Consider the following 18696-nt stretch of genomic DNA (forward strand, 5'->3'; position numbering starts at 1 on the left):
CTCGAGAATTTTGTAGCAAGAACGGAGCCTCACCGAAGATCCCCAGGAATTGAAAGTAACCCAAAGCAAATCAATCTTGTAGATAATTCATCAGCATTGACAGGTGACATTCGAAAAGCTAACAACCCCAAGGGTGACATCAAAGAGCGTCGGAGGAGGAGTTGCCTTCCTGCCTTGCATGCGAACAAATAAACCAGCTTGTAAAATTTGTTTCTTAATAAGCATCTGGATGGAGTCGAGAGATGCAATCTGTTCAAATTAAAAACTCCGGCTAATGGTTGATCTCACCCATCCGACAGTAACTCAGCTTTCTCAGCCTGATTCAGACGTCAACTAGAGTTAGACCTTCGCTTGCTGTTTTTTGACCGTTCAAAGTTACGACAGCCATAGAACGGGTACTTTCTAGGGCCTAAAGCACCCTCCATAGTTCTCGTAAAGAGTCGTGCCCCCCCAATGGTCACGTGACTACTGGTGGGGTGGGTCACGGCATTCCAAAGTCATGTGACCACGGTTCACCATGTTTTTTGGGATAGTTCCCAGCCTATTTTCAGTTTTCGGCGGTTTTCAGAGTTTTCGGCAGACCGTTGAAATGAATGCTTTTCCTTAAAGATACCACACAAAAAATACTTTTGATGACATGAGTGTTTTGGCTTATAACTGCAATGACTTACAACGGTCATTGTAGGCTGAGTTACGGTCGTAACTTGAGGACTGCCTGTAGTATGCTTTTCAACTTGTGCAAACGTGTTGTGCATTTTGGAAGGAATGCAAACTAAGTTGGGAGGATTTTAACTATTGCCCGATCAGATTTTTCTTTTTCAAGTTTTATTTATCGCAAGGCTACTGAGTGGTCCAGAAGTCCAGCAGCCTGGCTGAACCAGACTGTCTTTCCATCTTCGTTTCTTTCTTTCTTTTTCAGGAACTTCTAACTGGCTGTGTCACGATGGCTGTTCCTGTGCCAGATCCTGTCTACGTTTTACGAGGAACAGACAGTGGCATTAATACGTTGTGCTTTCAGTGTTCAAACGCAGATCCAGATTTTCCCATTCTTTACTCAGGGTGAGTAAAGAAAGCGCACACAATTGTCTGCAAATACAAACGCAACGTGGTGGCGCCACGGCTCAAGGGTTAAAGACACCGAGCTTCTCAGTTGGCGAGCTGAGAGCCTGGGTTCAAGATCCGAGCTCTATGCAACGGGGTGAGCTCTCGTTCCCTGCTCCAGCTCCTGTCAACTTAGCAATTCGAAAGCAGGCAAATTTGTCAGAGCATGCACACTCTTGTTGCGCTGAGATAATCCGGGAGTAAACACAGTAAACATTGGTTTGTAATTAAATGGTGGTTTATATGACACTATCTACAATATACACTAGGAACAAAATAGATACACGTGGTGAAACAGCAAACTCCAATGTCCAGCAATTACAGCAGGAAACGGACGAGAGAGAAAGCCTTCCCTTTTATACTCAGACTCTTAAAGGCACAGACACAGATCCTGCTGAGTCATTCCTATTACTGCATCATCCACCTTTTGTTTCATTACATCACTACATAAGCTGTTTAGCCTTTAAATCATTATCCTGACAAGTAGATAAATAGGTACCACTTCGGCGGGAAGGTAACAGCTTTCCGTGCGTCGTTGGCATATAGTCATGCTGGCCACATGACCACAGAAATTGTCTTCGGACAACGCTGACTCCCTCGGCCAAGAAACGGAGGTGAGCACCGTGCCGTAGAGTCGGACATGACTGGACAGGGGAAACCGTTACTTTTACAAATACAACAATGCGGTATTTATATTGCCACATGCTGCGTTTTATTTTACAAACGATCCCGTCTAAGCGGTTTAAAATCTGTAACAAACTCACGGAAACAGCAAAGGAGCTACAGGGACGTTTCGTTTAAATAAGAGACGTAATTATCTCGTCTTTTTAGCTTCTAGCTTTTTTGACAACTGTGTTGAAGATCTGTTGTATTAAACCCCGAGTCGGAATGTCAAAAATCATGGCTAATTCTCCCTTTTTTAATTTTTATTTTTTTGGTTTTAAAACAGATCTTCTAACGGGCTGATCCATATCTGGAATCTGAAGACACGGCGAGCCTGTAGTAGCCTAAACGGCCACGGCGGGAAATCGGTGTATTGTGTGAAAACATTACCCAACAGAAGAAATGGACTTCTGAGGTGAGCCTGCAATTAACAAGGCGTAATTCAAGTTTGGTAGCATTGATTACAAGTAGTCCTCCTAACGTACGGCCACAATTGAGCCCAAAAATTCTGTTGCTAAACAAGACAGTTGTTAAGCGAGTTTTGGCCCATTTTACAAACTTTGTTGCCACAGTTGATAAGTGAATCACTGCAGCTGTTAAGTAGTAACACAGTTGTTAAGTGAATCTGACTTCCCCATTGACTTTGCAAAAGGGGATCACATGACCTCGGGACACTGCAAACCGTCATAAGTATGAGTCAGTTGCCAAGCGTCTGAATTCTGTTTATGTAACTATGGGTTTACTGCAGTGGTCGTAACAGTGAAAAACGGTCATAAGTCACTTCTTCCAGTGCCTTTGTAACGTTGAACGGGCCCCAAATGAACCGTTGTTAAGTTAATTTTTGTCCAATACCTCCTTGCTTTAACACATGTCCACCACATAGGATCATAAGTACCTGGTTTATGTTTGCTTATGTTTAAGTAATAATTTTGATTGCCAAAGTCAGGGCCGTGACCAGAACATCTGCCTGTGGGACTTATCTGAAGGAAGGAACGTGGTCACTGAAACTCTTTTCACCGACAACGTTGGGTTCTGCAAATGTTCCCTCTCTGAGGTGACGGAGAAACGGTCCCTCCTGGCCACCCCATGGAAAGGGTTAGACGAGGTGAGTCATTCCTCTAAGATGTATCTTCTCTGCCTTGCGTGGTGGCCAAATACTCCCCAGATGTTCCTTTGAGCTTGGCCCCTGGCAAGGAGTCGTGGGAATGGTTTTGAAGGCATCTGGAATGTTGCTTGGGTTTCATAAATTGGACCGTGCCAAATGTTGCTGGATCAAAGAACTTACGGGAGAGGGGAGATCAGAATCCATCGCATCAATTGGATCTTCTTTGAGGGTGGTGGTGGGGTTTCCTGAGCCCAGTTTTAACCAGGGTTTCCCATCTGCATATTCATAGTTAGGTTGATCTCATCTGGGATGGGGTTCTGAGCCCAAAACACGCTTTATCACTTTGATGCACTTAGCACTTGATGTACTGTAGAATTTCCTTCTCTGTTCTTATGTGATGAATTGGTCACATACTAAGAAAGGGTGGAGCTGCTTTGGAGAGTCTGATGAAGCATCAACAACTTCTGGAGGGAAGTTGTTCCATTGGTTAATTGTCCTCATTGTCAGGAAGTTTCTCCTCAGTTCTAGGTTGCTTCTCTCCTTGATTAGTTTCCATCCGTTGTTTCTTGTCCTGCCTTCAGGCACTTTGGAGAATAGCTTGACTCCCTCTTCTTTGGGACAGCCCCTGAGATATTGGAAGACTGCTGTCATGTCCCCCCTCATCCTTCTCTTCATTAGACTAGACATACCCAATTCCAGCAGCCATTCCTTATATGCTTTAGCCTCCAGTCCCCTAATCATCTTTGTTGCTCTTCTCTGCACTCTTTCTAGAGTCTCAACATCTTTTTTACATCGCGGTGACCAAAACTGGATGCAGTATTCCAAGTGTGGCCTTACTAAGGCGTTATAAAGCGGTACTAATTCTTCCCGTTGTTTTGATTCTATGCCTCTGTTTATACTACCAAGGATTGTGTTGGCTTTCTTGACTGCTGCTGCTGCTCACTGCTGGCTCATGTTTAAGTGATAAAGTAATCAAAAATTTGGAACAACAAGAAGCCCCATAAAAATCCGTAAAACCTGGAAACCTCCTTAAAGACACAGCCAAAGCACTTTGAGGCTTATGATTAACGCAAAGACTTAATATGTGTTCACACTTGGCCACTACCCAAAATAGAATTTTTTTCCCCCCTTGAAGCAGATTCTGTCTATAAATAATACGATCTAAACAGGCATTTATTTGTTCCTGATGGCGCTAAAACCGCCAGTTATGAGCTACGCGCATTTCTCTTGCCAATTTGCCAGAAACCTGTTTAAAAAGTCTTAGAAATGTAACAACAACAACAAAAAGAATGCATATTCTTGGGGTGACCTGTAGCCACAGAAGAACCTTATTCACCCCAGGCAAAAGTAAAAACATTTTTTTTCCCTGTGAAAACCTTCTCCTCCTGGTTTTAAATTACATGCTAAGTAGGATATTACTTTTCCAAAGCCCGACGGCTACATGGGTGAAGGTTCTCGCTCGTGCCATAACTTGTCCACTCTTTGAACAAGCAAAACTAATGTGTGGTGTGGTTAGGGTGTGTCAGACTGGGACTATGTTTGAGGCCAATCTCAGCCAAGAGAAGTCCAAGAGAAGACCAGGACCATGTTTGAGGTTAATCGCAGCCAAGAGAAGTCCAAGAGAAGACCAGGACCATGTTTGAGGCCAATCTCAGTCAAGAAAAGTCCAACAGAAGACCAGGACCATATCTGAGGCTAATCTCAGCCAAGAGAAGTCCAAGAGAAGACCAGGACCATGTTTGAGGCTAATCTCAGCCAAGAGAAGTTCAGGAGAAGACAAGGACCATGTTTGTGGTCAATCTCAGTCAAGAGAAGTCCAAGAGATGTCAAGGACCATGTTTGAGGCCAATCTCAGGCAAGAGAAGTCCAAGAGATGTCAAGGACCATGTTTGAGGCCAATCTCAGGCAAGAGAAGTCCAAGAAAAGTCAAGGACCATATTTGAGGCCAATCTCAGCCAAGTGAAGTTCAAGAGAAGTCAAGGACCATGTCTGAGACCAATCTCAGTCAAGAGAAGACCAGGACCATATTTGAGGCTAATCTCAGCCAAGACAAGCTCAGGAGAAGACAAGGACCATGTTTGTGGTCAATCTCAGCCAAGAGAAGTCCAAGAGAAGTCAAGGACCATGCTTGAGGCCAATCTCAGCTAAGAGAAGTCCAAGAGAAGACCAGGACCATGTCTGAGGCCAATCTTAGCCAAGAGAAATCCAAGAGAAGACTAGGACCATATTTGAGGCCAATCTCAGCCAAGAGAAGTCCAAGAGAAGACAAGGACCATGTTTGAGGCCAATCTCAGCCAAGAGAAGGAAAAAGGAAAGGAAAGGAAAAGTGGGAAGGAAGGAAGGAAGGAAAAGGGAAAGGAAAAGAGAGAGAGAGAGATCTGAATGGATAGTAAAAACTAAATAAGGCAGCTTCTTCCCCTATTCTCCTCTTCAAGAAAACGTACAGTAGAATCAGACAGCCCATTTCACAGTTGGGGCAACTCCTCTAAAGGCCTCCAGCACTGTTGAATTTCTGCACATCCCTGATCTCCGCTGACTCTCTCTCGGTGGTTCCAGAAGCGGAACCAAGCAAGAACAGGACCAATTTGATTCCGTCTGAGATCCGTTTGTGTCTTTTCCCTGCTTCAGCTCAGCTTGCTGTCCTTCGCGTTGAAAAAAGTGTCAGCGGTAAATTATAGATGTGGAGCGTCCTCTCTCTCTCTCCCCCCCCCTCCCCGTACACACACACACACACACACTGCAGGAACTGAAATACAATCCACAAACTCTTCCAACTGGCTTTTTTTTGTATTCTTGAAACAGCTTGGTCTCGTTTTTGTGTTCTCCCTGGGGGAGAGCAGGGGCTTCGGCACAAAGGCGCAGGGTTAGTTTGGAAGGTTAATTTCTAAGTGGTGTGTTGACTGCAACACGCTGGGTTGGCAAGGCCACCCTCTAGCTACTCGGTGTGCAGCCTCAAAAATTGCATTTCAAGGAGCAATTTCTTTTTATTTTGCATTTCAACGAGTGTTTTTCCCCCCCCGTTTAAGTGCATAAAGCTGGGAAGGAGGCCAAAGAGGAAAAACAATGGGGGGGGGGAAGTATTGAAAGAAATATTGAAATAAATTAAATTGATCAAGCCCCTTGCTGGTGGGGGCTCCTCCTGTTGGGGTTAGCAAGTGGGTTGCGTGAACGCATGGAGTCCTATGCCTTAATTGTCAAAAGATGAACCATAGTTTTATTCCGAGCTAGCTTTTGAGTGATTGCTGGAAGGTACTCTGCGAAATCTTGGGCAGAACCCCAATCTGATTTAATCAAAGTTTGACTGAATTCATTAAAATGTAGCTCACATTCTCTGCAGGTACAGAAAACCCAGTTAGGTAGCATCATCAATGCTAGAAGGAGGAGGAGGAGGAGGAGGAGGAGAAGGACTGTGGGATCCTTGGTGCTCTCTGAGCTTCAGCTGTTTTCTTGTAGACATTTCATTACCAAACTAGGTAACATCATCAGTGCTAGAATAAAGGAGGGTTTACAGGGGGGAGGAAGAGGAGGAGGAGAAGGAGGAGGACTGAGGGATCCTTGGTGTTCTTTGAGCTTGGTTACTTTTCTTGCCAATGTTTCATTACCCAACTGATGATGTTACCTAGTTGGGTAATGAAGCGTCTTCAAGAAAACAACCAGGTTTTAGAGCGTACCAAGGACCTCCACAAGCTATTATTCTTTGGAACAAACTTGAACCTTCTTAAAAAACCTCCAGGGATGGAGCCCCCACAATTTCTGGAGGCCAGCTGTTCCACCGGTTAATTGTTCTCACTGTTAGGAAGTTTCTCCTTAACTCCAAGTTGCTTGTCTCCTTGATTAGTTTCCACCCATTGTTTCATGTCTTGTTTTCTGGTGCTTCGGAAAATGAGGTGACCCCCCCTCTTCTTTGTGGCAGCCCCTCAAATGCTGGAATACGGCTATCATGTCCCCCCTAGTCCTTCTTTTCTCTAATCTTTCAAATGAAAGGGTTGTTTGCCCCAGCCTCTTGTCAATCACCCGACAAGATTTTCCATTGTGTTGGTTGTGTTGGGGACCAATATGACTTCTTTCCACAAGATTGTCTGGGATGCTACACACCCTCTCCACGACCTGTTTTTCCTTGTTACCTTCTGGGAGGAGGGGGCTCCGTGGTATCCGAAGCAGAACATCCAGATTCAGTCACAGTTTTGTTCCATACGGTATTAACCTTGTGAACGCTAAAGCTTCCTCCTTCCGTTATGTATTCAAGATGGACGGTGACAAATATTTATATGTTGCTCATATGTAAGGGTGTAGGTCTATACAATACATATGTTGTACATAGTATGTTTAAATGTGTGTTATGTATGTGTATACTTTGAGAGCAAGCAACTAAATTTCATTTTTAATGTGTGCCAGTGTACCCAGAGTAAAAAATGACAATAAAGGTTCTCTCTCTCTCTCTCTCTCTCTCTCTCTCTCTCTCTCTCTCTCTATCTATCTATCTATCTATCTATCTATCTCTATCATGTCTGTCTGTCTGTCTATCTATCTCTATCTCTCTCTCTATCTCTATCTATATATCTTATCTATCTGTCTATATCTGCCTACCTACCTACCTACCTCTATCTATCTATCTGTCTGTCTGTCTATCTATCTCTCTATATATATCTGTCTATATCTACCTACCTACATCTATCTACCTACCTACCTACCTACCCATCCACCCACCTATCTGTCCGTCCATCCATCCATCCATCCATCCATCCATCCATCCATCCATCCATCCATCCATCCATCTATCTATCTATCTATCTATCTATCTATCTCTGTCTATCTCTATCTCTCTATCTCTATCTATGTCTGTCTGTCTCTCTATCTCTATCTATCTCTATCTATTCTATATATCTCTGTCTATATCTACCTACCTACCTACCTACCTCTATCTATCTATCTCTGTCTGTCTATCTATCTATCTATCTATCTCTATCTCTCTATATCTATCTGTCTATATCTACCTACCTACTATCTACCTACCTACCTACCTACCTACCTACCCACCCACCCACCCACCTATCTGTCCGTCCATCCATCCGTCCATCCATCCATCCATCCATCCATCCATCCATCCATCCATCCATCCATCCATCCATCTATCTATCTATCTATCTCTCTCTCTCTATCTCTATCTCTATCTCTCTCTATCTATCTCTCTATCTCTATGTCTGTCTGTCTGTCTCTCTCTAACTCTATCTATCTCTATCTATTCTATATATCTCTGTCTATATCTACCTACCTACCTCTATCTATCTCTGTCTGTCTATCTATCTCTATCTCTCTATATCTATCTGTCTATATCTACCTACCTACATCTATCTATCTATCTATCTACCTACCTACCCATCCACCCACCTATCTGTCCGTCCATCCACCCACCCACCCACCCACCCACCCACCCATCATCTATCTATCTATCTATCTATCTATCTATCTATCTATCTATCTATCTATCTATCTATCTATCTATCTATCTATCTATCTATCTATCTATCTATCATCTATCTATCTATCTATCTATCTATCTATCTATCTATCTATCTGTCAGGTTCACGTTCTGGAGCTGCCATCCAAGACACCCATCTGTACCTTGAAGGCAGAGGCCGATGCCAAGCTGGGCCTGCCCATGTCTCTGAGGATCTGGCAGGTAAGCCAAGAGAAGCTACCGTAATTAGAAAACTCTTCCTCTGCACACCAACTGGAAGGACAGAGCTCATGAATCATTCTTTCCTGTCAGAATATTTCTCCCGGAATTGTCAAAAGCAATCAACTAATTACGTTCTTAAAGGCAGGAGAGGGAAACGGGAATCTCCTTTGGCAAACTGCGGGAGCCGTGTTTTGCAAATCCGGGAAGTCCTCGACTTACGACTGTAATTGAGCTCAGAATGACAGTCATATCCTGCCGGTTGTTAATTGGGTGGTCATGTGACCGGCCTGATTTTGTGACATTTTGGAGGGGGGGTGTGTTAAGCAAACGTGGCGGTCATACTGTAAAGCCAATGCTCTGGTTATAAAGCAAACCCATAGGTTCACAAATGCTTAACGATACAGGAAGTCCTCAACTTATGACTGTAATTGAGCTTGAAATTAGAGTCTGGTCCTAAAGCGAGCCCAGGGGTTCACAAACTCTTTTTTTTTAAAAAAATATTTTATTGGTTGTTGTTTTTTTAAAGTTTTATTGATTTTCTAGTTTTACATTTAAATACTTAAAAAGCAACGTGGCGGCTGAGTTAATCGATAATTCAATAACATACAAATATCTTTAGTACAAGTCTCAAACTATTACGTTAAATATTTCCTCTCTTTCCCCCTTAGTGTTTACTGTCTCACGTTTAAACTAATACAATTCTTATTATGTCCATTAAATAAAACTAACTTTCTTACATTTATCAATCATTTTTAGTTTATACATATCCTAGTTATTTTAACATCCAGTCTTTATAGACTATCAATGTCCTGATTGGTTTTTCCCGATGTTTAGTTTCCCATTAATATTTAAATTTAACAATTAATGTTTATAATTTCCAAGTTTTAAATAGCCACAGTTCCCTTTGTCCCAATTCATCACAAAATCTAATATTCAGGATACACGTCTTATCTATTCGAATGTATTCTATTTCTCGCCATCTTACAAAAAATATTTTCTTGGTTTTTAACATGGGTTCGCAAACTCTTAACAATATAGGTTGATTTGCAACGTTCGTTTAGCGATGGGTTTGAAGTTATAACAGCTCTGGAAAAAAGGGACTTAAAACAGGTTCTCACACTTCATGACCGTCACAACATCCCCGGGATCACGTGATCAAAATTCGGGCACTTGGCGTGTATTAAAGACGGTCACAGCATCCCTGGGGGACTCATGTGATCTTTTGCCACCTTCCAACAAGCAAAGTCAAGCCAGGTTCACTTCACAATCTAACTTAACAACTGCAGGGATTCCCTTAACAACCGAGGCAAGGAAGGTCGTAAGGAGGGGGGGGGCAAACTCACTTAACAACGGACATTGTCGTAAGTCAAGGACTACCTGTATATAAAGCACGTCGTTCGCTCTCCAGTTCTTACATGCATTTTCTTAAGAACAATCCTGCTTGCGAAACAACTTTCTCCTGGTGGGAAAAGGAAGGGAAGACTCTGTGTGTGTGTGTGTGTGTGTGTGTGTGTGTGTGTGTGCGCACATGCAAATTCAGCCTCGCCCAGTTGGCCGGGAAAGTGTGTGATTTTGCCTCGGAGTTGATGGGTATCGAGACAATAAAACATCTTCCTGTAAAGCAGGAAAAATCAGTCAGCCTGCCTGGAGCCCAAACAAATTGACAGAAGCCATAAATCAATATAAAAATGGAACAACTGAACAATCGCACACTCATCAGCATGTTCTGTAGCAAGGCTGGTACCAAAATCAGTGCAGTCCAGTTATAGCAGGGGTCTTCAAACTTGGCCCTTTTGTGACTTGTGGACTTCAACTCCCAGAATTCCTCTGCCTGGCTGAGGAATTCTGGGAGTTGAAGTCCACAAGCCATCAAAGGGCCAAGCTTGAAGACCCCTGAGTTATAGGGTGGTGAAATAGTGGAGGGAAAAGATAGCATGGATACAGAAAAATAGCCACAGATATGGGTTGTTCTCGACTTAAGACTACAACTGAGCCCGAAATTTCCATCACTAAGCAAGACAGTTGTTAAGTGAATTTTGCCCCCTTTTACTACAACCTTTCTTGTCCAGTTGTTAAGAAAATCACTGCAGTTGTTAAATTAGAAACACAGTTGTTAAGTGAGGCTGTCTTCCCCATTGACTTTGCTTGTCAGAAGGTTGCAAAAGGGAATCACATGAGATAGATAGATAGATAGATAGATAGATAGATAGATAGATAGATAGATAGATAGATAGATAGATAGATAGATAGATAGATAGATAGATAGATAGATATTAGAGAGAGAGATAGTTGAGAGAGAAAAGTTGATAGATTAGATAGATATATAGAGAGATTAGATAGAGATTAGAGAGATAGTTGATAGATATAGAGATAGATAGAGATATAGTTAATAGAGAGATTAGATAGATGATATAGATTAGATAGATATAGTTGATAGATAGATTAGATAGAGATGATAGATATAGGTTAGATATAGTTGATAGATTTAGTTGATATATTAGATAGATAGATAGATAGATAGATAGATATTAGAAAGATAGTTGATAGATAGATTAGATAGAGATTAGATAGATATAGTTGATAGAGATTAGATATAGTTGATAGATTAGATAGAGATGATAGATATAGGTTAGATAGATATAGTTGATAGATTAGATAGATAGATAGATACAGTAGATAGATAGAGATTAGAGAGATAGTTAATAGATAGATAGAGATGATAGAGATTAGATAGATATAGTTGATAGAGATTAGATAGATAGATAGATAGATAGATAGATAGATAGATAGATAGATAGATAGATAGATAGATAGATAGATAGATAGATAGATAGATAGATAGATAGATAATCTTTATTGTCATTTTTTCACTGTGGGCACATTGTAACTTCCAACGGTCACTAAGCAAACAGTCTATATGCTCTCAGCCCAGCGCTGGCTCTCATCCTCGCCTTCTGGCCGGCTACGAGGACGGGTCGGTGGTTCTGTGGGATTTGTCGATGGGCCGAATCTTGAGTCGGATCACCTGTCATCAGGAGCCGGTCATGAGCCTTGACTTCGATTCGGAGAAGGCCAAGGGAGTGTCCGGTTCCTCAGAGAAGAAACTTTGCGTCTGGAGCCCCACCGGGCTGGAGAACCTGGAGGTCAGTCTCTTTGCCCTTCCTAAATAGCTATTTCTTCATTTTGGGGCACTAGCGGTTCGATAGACAGGGAAAAAAAATATTTAGGCATTGGAGGGGCCGTTGGCAGATGCTGAGCTAATGAATCACAGGCTGGTTATGATCTCTGAGAGATGCTGGTTTGGAGATGGGAACTGCCCTTAACATTTCATTGACTGTTTTGATAAAAGAAAAAACCATAAGGACCTTTGTTCCTACTTGGAAACCGTTTCTGAACTTCGCGCTCGAGGTGGGGAAAAAAATGATGCTTTGATTTATTGATATAGAAATGTAAAAAATTGAGGTTCAATGCTAATGCCTGATTTCACTGCAACGGAGGGAGTCAGAAATCAATGCCTTTTTTTCTCTTCCCCCCACCCTTTTCCACCCTTCTCTTTTTCCCTTTCTCTCCCCCTTGCTCCCTACTATTTGCTTTTGCATTTTCGTATTTTACATTGCAAGTGAATAAAAATAAAATAAAAAATAGTTGGGAAAAAAAAATAAATCCTCCATCAATCTATGGCTACAAAAGTTGATGGGAGTTAGCGGAGATGGCTAAATTGGCTTTTGATAAAAGACAAGAATAGAAATACCCTTCTTTCTACTTGGAAACCGTTTTCTGGACTTTGTGCTTGAGGTGGAGAAAAAAAATGATATTTGAACTGTATACAGTAAACGGCTGCTACCTTTCTGGTTTGGGAACAAGCCGGAGATTGAAACGGAAGAAAATCCACACTTTTTTTTAGTAAGCACGCTGCTCCTCCAGGTAGCAACTTATTTACTAGTGTTGTGCAGCTTCGCAAATAATTTGGGGAAACACGTTGGACAACTCCTTCGATTCTAGCAAGAACTCCGGAGAAGAGGAATATTTTTTTTTTTAATTGTTAGATCTAGCATAAAAGAATAACAACAAAAAAAAGAATTGTGGACTGGGCGATAGGAGGGAAGTTATTATTTATGATCCTTCTGGGTTCTGGGTTGGTTCCCAGCTCTAAAAAAAAAAAAAAAAAAAATCTCTCCAAGGGGAACGCCGTTTGTGTTTTGCGTCCCGTGCAATTGAAAATTCAGAATCTGCTAATTTTGACAAGGTCTGTATGTCGTCACGCTTCCTAATAACACATTTGGGGCCGCGTGCCAAGCAAATGGCAGCCGAAACAGGCTACTGAGAAAGACCAGACATTATTCTATTGGTGGCCATGTTGAACTTTGTGGAAATATGAAAACAAAAAATGAAAATTTGACTGCCAGAAGGATAAAGCTACCCCTTTTTCCACAGTAGCCAATTAGGATGGACTAGGTTTAACCATTTGAAATCATCTCCTCCTCCTCCTCCTCCTCCTCCTCCTCCTCCTCCTCCTCCTCAGCATGCTTCCATTCTTTGGGAAGAAATGAGGTCAATTTTATATGAGTGTTTCTTTTGTGTTTTTTTCCTTTGACTGCACAAATAAGCTTTGGCCACGCTCATCTTTCCACATCTGATGTTTTCCGTAGCTTCAACAAACATACCAGCTCACCAACCCTGGGATCTCCGAGGTGACTCTACGTCAAGACAAGAAGATCTTGGCAACAGCCGGCTGGGATCACCGCATCCGTCTCTTTGGCTGGAAGAAGCTAAAGCCGTTAGCGGTCTTAGACTACCACACGTCCACAGTCTATTGTGTAGCCTTCTCAGATCACAACCAGCCCAGTGAGAGACTAATGGCAGCTGGCTCCAAGGATCACCGCATCAGTGTCTGGTCAATATATAATCAGACATGAAATGAGGACTGGAGAAGACCGACATTTGCAGAGCTGAAAGATGAGAGAGAACTAGTTAATGGGAGGAGAACATCAACCAGCCACTGTCCTACAGAATGGATTCTATTATTCTATTCTATTCTATTCTATTCTATTCTATTCTATTCTATTCTATTCTATTCTATTCTATTCTATTCTATCCTATCCTATCCTATTCCACTCCACTCTACTCTACTCTACTCTATTATTCTATTCTATTCTATTCTATTCTATTCTATTCTATTCTATTCTATTCTATTCTATTCTATTCTATTCTATTCTATTCTATTCTATTCTATTCTATTCCTGTATATTTTCTATTCTATTCTATTCTCCATTCCTATTTCTATTCTATTCTACTCTACTCTACTCTACTCTATTCTATTCTATTCTATTCTATTCTATTCTATTCTATTCTATTCTATTCTATTATTCTATTCTATTCCTATTCTATTCTATTCCTATTCTATTCTATTCTATTCCATTCCATTCCATTCCATTCCATTCCATTCCATTCTCTCCTGTAATCATTCTATTCTATTCTATTCTATTCTATTCTATTCCTGTATATTTTCTATTCTATTCTTCCATTTCTATTTCTATTCTATTCTATTCTATTCTATTCTATTCTATTCTATTCTATTCTTGTATTGTATTGTATTGTATTGTATTGTATTCTACTCTATTCTATTATTATTCTATTCTATTATTCTATTCTATTCTACTCTACTCTACTCTACTCTACTCTACTCTACTCTACGTATCAGATTCCATTTTAGCTCCTCTTGATTCTGCTTCAGAAATCTCGCACAATTCTCCCCCATCCTTCCCTCTAAGCTACACATCTGCTATTTCAAAGATCAGCCAACAGCGTTGGAGGGGGGGAAGACTTGTAAATTTAATTCCCGGACATAAAAACTGCTTACCCACAGGTTCTTCCCACTGTCAGGATTCATCCTGAGTTTGGCTCTGGTCCAGCTCATTCCGACATCTAGACACCAGCTTGGCAGCTACCTCACCTCACCTGACTCACAGGCCGCCGAGCTACCTGGGGCCACCAGGCTGAGCATCTTTGGAGTCTGCAAGGTGGGACTGTCTTAGGAGCTTCACCTGGGTGCAAAGCTGAGGGGTTTACAGCTAAGTGTCCGACTTCACCGCCACAACTGACCCCCAAAATTTCTGTTGCTCAACAAGACAGTCGCTGAGTGGTTTTTTTTTGTCCCCTTTTCACAACCTCGCTTGCCACCCCTTGTTAAGTAAATCACGGCAGGGATAAAGTTTATGACACGGTTGAAAAGCGAATCTGATTTTTCCCGTTGACTTCGCTCGTCAGAAGGTGGCAAAAGGGGATCAGGTAACCCCCCCCCTCCCAGGACACTGCAACTGTCGTAAATGTGAGTCAGCTGCCAAGCGTCCAAATTTTAATCACGTGACCGCGGGGAGGCGGCAACGGTCGTGTGAAAAATGGCGGCGTCCCTTTTTCCCCGCATCCTTTGCGACGTCAAACGTCTCACTTTCTGCAAGATAAGCGGCACTAAAGGAGAAGCAGATCCTTAGCGTTGTGTTCACACGAGGGTCTCCCGGAAGGACTAGACTAGAGCAACGTGGGTCCTTCGGCAAAGGGCAGGTGCCCTTTTGACACTCTTGATGGCATGGTAAGTAGTCCTGTGTCACACAAACACATACACACACAGATCAGACAGCGCAACTGCTTAAAAGGCAGCTTCCTATTTTTGGCTCCTGCTGGAAAAGAGAACGAGACAGTGGCCTGGGGCTAGGGGAGTAATTGATTTTAATTATTTCACAGTTTCCAACCTGTCTTGCTTCTCCTCCTCCTCCTGCTGATGGAGGGGTGGGGGGGAGAGCAATTTTAACAACTGAACATTGGAAAGCATGGTAGGAAAGCACAGGAGAGAAATTGATCCCATTGCTGAAAATCAACCAATCAGTCCTCTCTCTCTCTCTCTCTCTCTCTCTCTCTCTCTCTCTCTCTCTCTCTATCTATCTATCTATCTATCTATCTATCTATCTCTATCTCTATCTATCAATCTCTCTATCTCTCTCTCTATATATATATCTGTCTATCTATATCTCTATCTCTATATCTCTGTCTCTATATCTATCATCTATGATCTATGTATGTATCTATCTATCTCTATCATCTATCTATCTCTCTATCTCTATCTCTATCTCTCTTTCTCTGTCTATCTAGCTAGCTAGCTAGCTAGCTAGCTAGCTATCTGTCCTGTCTGTCTGTCTTTGTCTCTCTCTCTCTCTCTCAATCTCTCTCTCTCTCTTCTATCTATCTGTCTATCTATCTGTCTGTCTGTCTGTCTGTCTCTCTATCTCTATATATATCTATCTGTCTCTCTTATCTATCTATCTATCTCTATCTCTCTATCTCTATCTCTTTCTATGTATCTCTCTCTCTATGTATATCTCTATCTCTCTATCTTTATCTCTCTCTATCTCTATCTATCTGTCTCTCTATCTCTATCTCTCTATCTTTATCTATCTCTATCTATCTCTCTATATCTCTCTATCTAGCTCTATCTATCTATCTCTGTCTTTATCTCTGTCTCGATCATCTATCTATCTATCTACTGTATCTCTCTCTCTGTCTCTCTCTCTTTATCTATCTATCATCTCTCTCTCTCCCTCCCTCCCTCCCTCCCTCCCTCCTGCATTGAAATGGCTCCCTGTTTTTTCAGCCAAGCATGTAATAAAAACATTTGAAAAAAAATAAAAGCTCAGGCATGTTAGAGAGAGGAATGTTGTCACGCTGGTCTTATCACAGAGGGTGCAAGCACCACCTGGCCAGAAAAACCAAAACACACACAAACACACACACACACACAACACCCCAACATCAGCCCTTTTGCAAGACCCAAGAAGACACTCTTCCACTTTGCGGCTGGAAGAAAAAAAAACAAAAACTTCAGGATTGTGTGTGTATGCTTCGGCACCGATCATTTTTCACAGTGCGTTGTGGTAAACCAATAGTTATTATTAACAATTAGCACGAACAAATCAGGCTTCCCTGTGATGAGGGAGATTATTGTAAGCAGCTTTGAGATAATGAAATTAGGGCTGGGTAGGAATTGTGTCAAGTCAGCTCACTTCTTGTAGGTGCAAAAGATTCAAAGGACTCTGTTTCTGATGAACCGTTAAAAACGGAGTCAAGCTATTCTCCAAAGCGCCTGAAGGCAGGGCAAGAAGCAGCGGGTGGAAACTAATCAAGGAGAGAAGCAACCTAGAACTAAGGAGAAACTTCCTGACAGTCAGAACAATTAACCAGTGGAACAACCTGCCTCCAGAAGTGGTGAATGCTCCAACATTGGAGGTTTTTAAGAAGAGACTGGACAGCCATTTGTCCAAAATGGTGTAGGGTTTCCTGCCTGAGCAGGGGGTTAGTTTCCATCCATTGCTTCTTGTCCTGCCTTCAGATGCTTTGGAGAATAGCTTGACATCCTCTTCTTTGGGGCAGCCCCTGGGATACTGGAACGTGGTTATCGTATCACCTCTCGTCCTTCTCTTCATTAAACTGGACATACTCAATTCCTGCAACTGTTCCTTATATGTTTTAGCTTCCAGTCCCCTAATCATCTTTGTTGCTCTTCTCTGCACTCTTGCTAGAGTTTCAATATCTTTTTGACATCATGGTGACCAAAACTATTCCAAGTGTGGCCTTACCAAGGCCTTGTAAAGTGGTATTAACACTTGACTCTCATTTCACACTTCGTGCTGAACTGGGGCTTATAAACCATGACTGAACTACAATTAGGTGAGCACATACAGCACCACCAATCTAAACCAGGGCTCTCCAAACCTGGCAACTTTTAAGACTGGTGGACTTCAACTCCCAGAATTCCTCAGCCAGCATGAGGAATTCTGGGAGTTGAAGTCCACAAGTCTTAAAAGTTGCTAAGTTTTGGAGACTTCTGAGCTAAACCACAGTTGGCCTGCGATGCTTGCTTTGGGCTACCCAAGGCTTTACAAACAGGAGGGTAAAATTCTAGCTCTCTAGTCCTCAAGCCCAGCAAGCAGCAGGTCTTCCAGGCAGCTCCAGGAAAGCAAAAGCAAAAGAGATCTTGCAAAAATCACCCAATCTGCTTCCGCCATGTGACCTGCACAAAAAAAAAACACCCACAACCCACTTCCGGCTTCTCCTCTCCTAGCCACGTGGATGCAGAGGCCTGTTTGTTGGTCGAGGTTTTGCATGTCTAACAGTGAGTAGCCTTTCTGAATTAGTTCGTTTTTGTGAACACTCACTAAATAAACGTTCATACCTGGGGGGATTAAGTGTGTATAGCCATTTGTGTTAAAATTAAGAATTAAGTCCCACTTGAATAATTGCACTCTGCTTTTAATTAAACAGCAAGTTGCATGTCCCTGCATTTAAACATGGAGACCTTGTTGAAGAGCCACTGATGGACTCTGGGGCTCCCTTTTTCTTCCAGGCACCCAGTGGAAAGGTTTTTTAAAATAAAATAAACTCTTAGGGTTTTACTTTGCGTTTGTTCCAATTTACTGTGCATTTGAATAACTGCACCTGCTTTTAATTAAACAGCCAGTTGCATTTAAATATGGCGACCATTTTGAAGAGCCACTGAAGGACTCTGGGGCTCCCTTTTTCTTCCAGGCACCCAGTGGAAAAGGTTTTTTAAAAAATAAAATAAATTCCTAGAGTTTTATTTTGCATTTGTTCCAATTTACTGTGCACTTGAATAACTGCACCCTGCTTTTAATTAAACAGCCAGTTGCATTTAAATATGGCGACCATTTTGAAGAGCCACTGATGGACTCTGGGGCTCCCTTTTTCTTCCAGGCACCCAGTGGAAAGGTTTTTTTAAATAATAATAATAATAATTTAAAAATAAACTCCTAGGGTTTTACTTTGCATTTGTTCCAATTTACTGTGCACTTGAATAACTGCCCCCTGCTTTTAATTAAACAGCCAGTTGCTTGTCTGCTGCATTTAAACATGGAGACCTTGTTGAAGAGCCACTGATACTCTGGGGCTCCCTTTTTTGCAGGCACCCAGTGGAAAGGTTTTTTTAAAAAAATAATAAAATAAAAAAAATAAACTCCTAGGGTTTTACTTTGCATTTGTTCCAATTTACTGTGCACCCTGCTTTTAATTAAACAGTCAGTTGCTTGTATGCTGCATTTAAACATGGAGACCTTGTTGAAGAGCCACTGATGGACTCTTT

At 41.9% G+C, this 18696-nt stretch overlaps 1 protein-coding gene across 1 annotated transcript; it reads left to right on the plus strand.

The window, feature by feature from the left end:
- The first annotated feature begins 943 nt into the window (after positions 1-943).
- GNB1L (G protein subunit beta 1 like) lies at positions 944-13570 on the plus strand. Its single transcript, XM_015823594.1, has 6 exons — positions 944-1059; positions 2051-2179; positions 2707-2869; positions 8451-8549; positions 11477-11692; positions 13199-13570. Exons 1-6 carry the CDS (start codon positions 944-946, stop codon positions 13463-13465), a joined length of 990 nt encoding a protein of 329 aa, XP_015679080.1. The 3' UTR covers positions 13466-13570.
- The last annotated feature ends 5126 nt before the right edge of the window (positions 13571-18696 follow it).

The sequence above is a fragment of the Protobothrops mucrosquamatus genome, unplaced genomic scaffold (genome assembly GCF_001527695.2).
Source record: "Protobothrops mucrosquamatus isolate PMUCROS unplaced genomic scaffold, P.Mucros_1.0 scaffold1924, whole genome shotgun sequence".
Classification (NCBI taxonomy): Eukaryota; Metazoa; Chordata; class Lepidosauria; order Squamata; family Viperidae; genus Protobothrops; species Protobothrops mucrosquamatus.

What these genes read in the sequence shown, in the direction of transcription:
- GNB1L (XM_015823594.1), top strand. Translation starts at nt 944, where the DNA reads ATGGCTGTTCCTGTGCCAGATCCTGTCTACGTTTTACGAGGAACAGAC. An exon ending in AGAAGAAATGGACTTCTGAG is followed by an intron (nt 2,180 to 2,706) that starts GTGAGCCTGCAA and finishes TGATTGCCAAAG; the next exon opens with TCAGGGCCGTGACCAGAACA. An exon ending in CCGGGCTGGAGAACCTGGAG is followed by an intron (nt 11,693 to 13,198) that starts GTCAGTCTCTTT and finishes TGTTTTCCGTAG; the next exon opens with CTTCAACAAACATACCAGCT.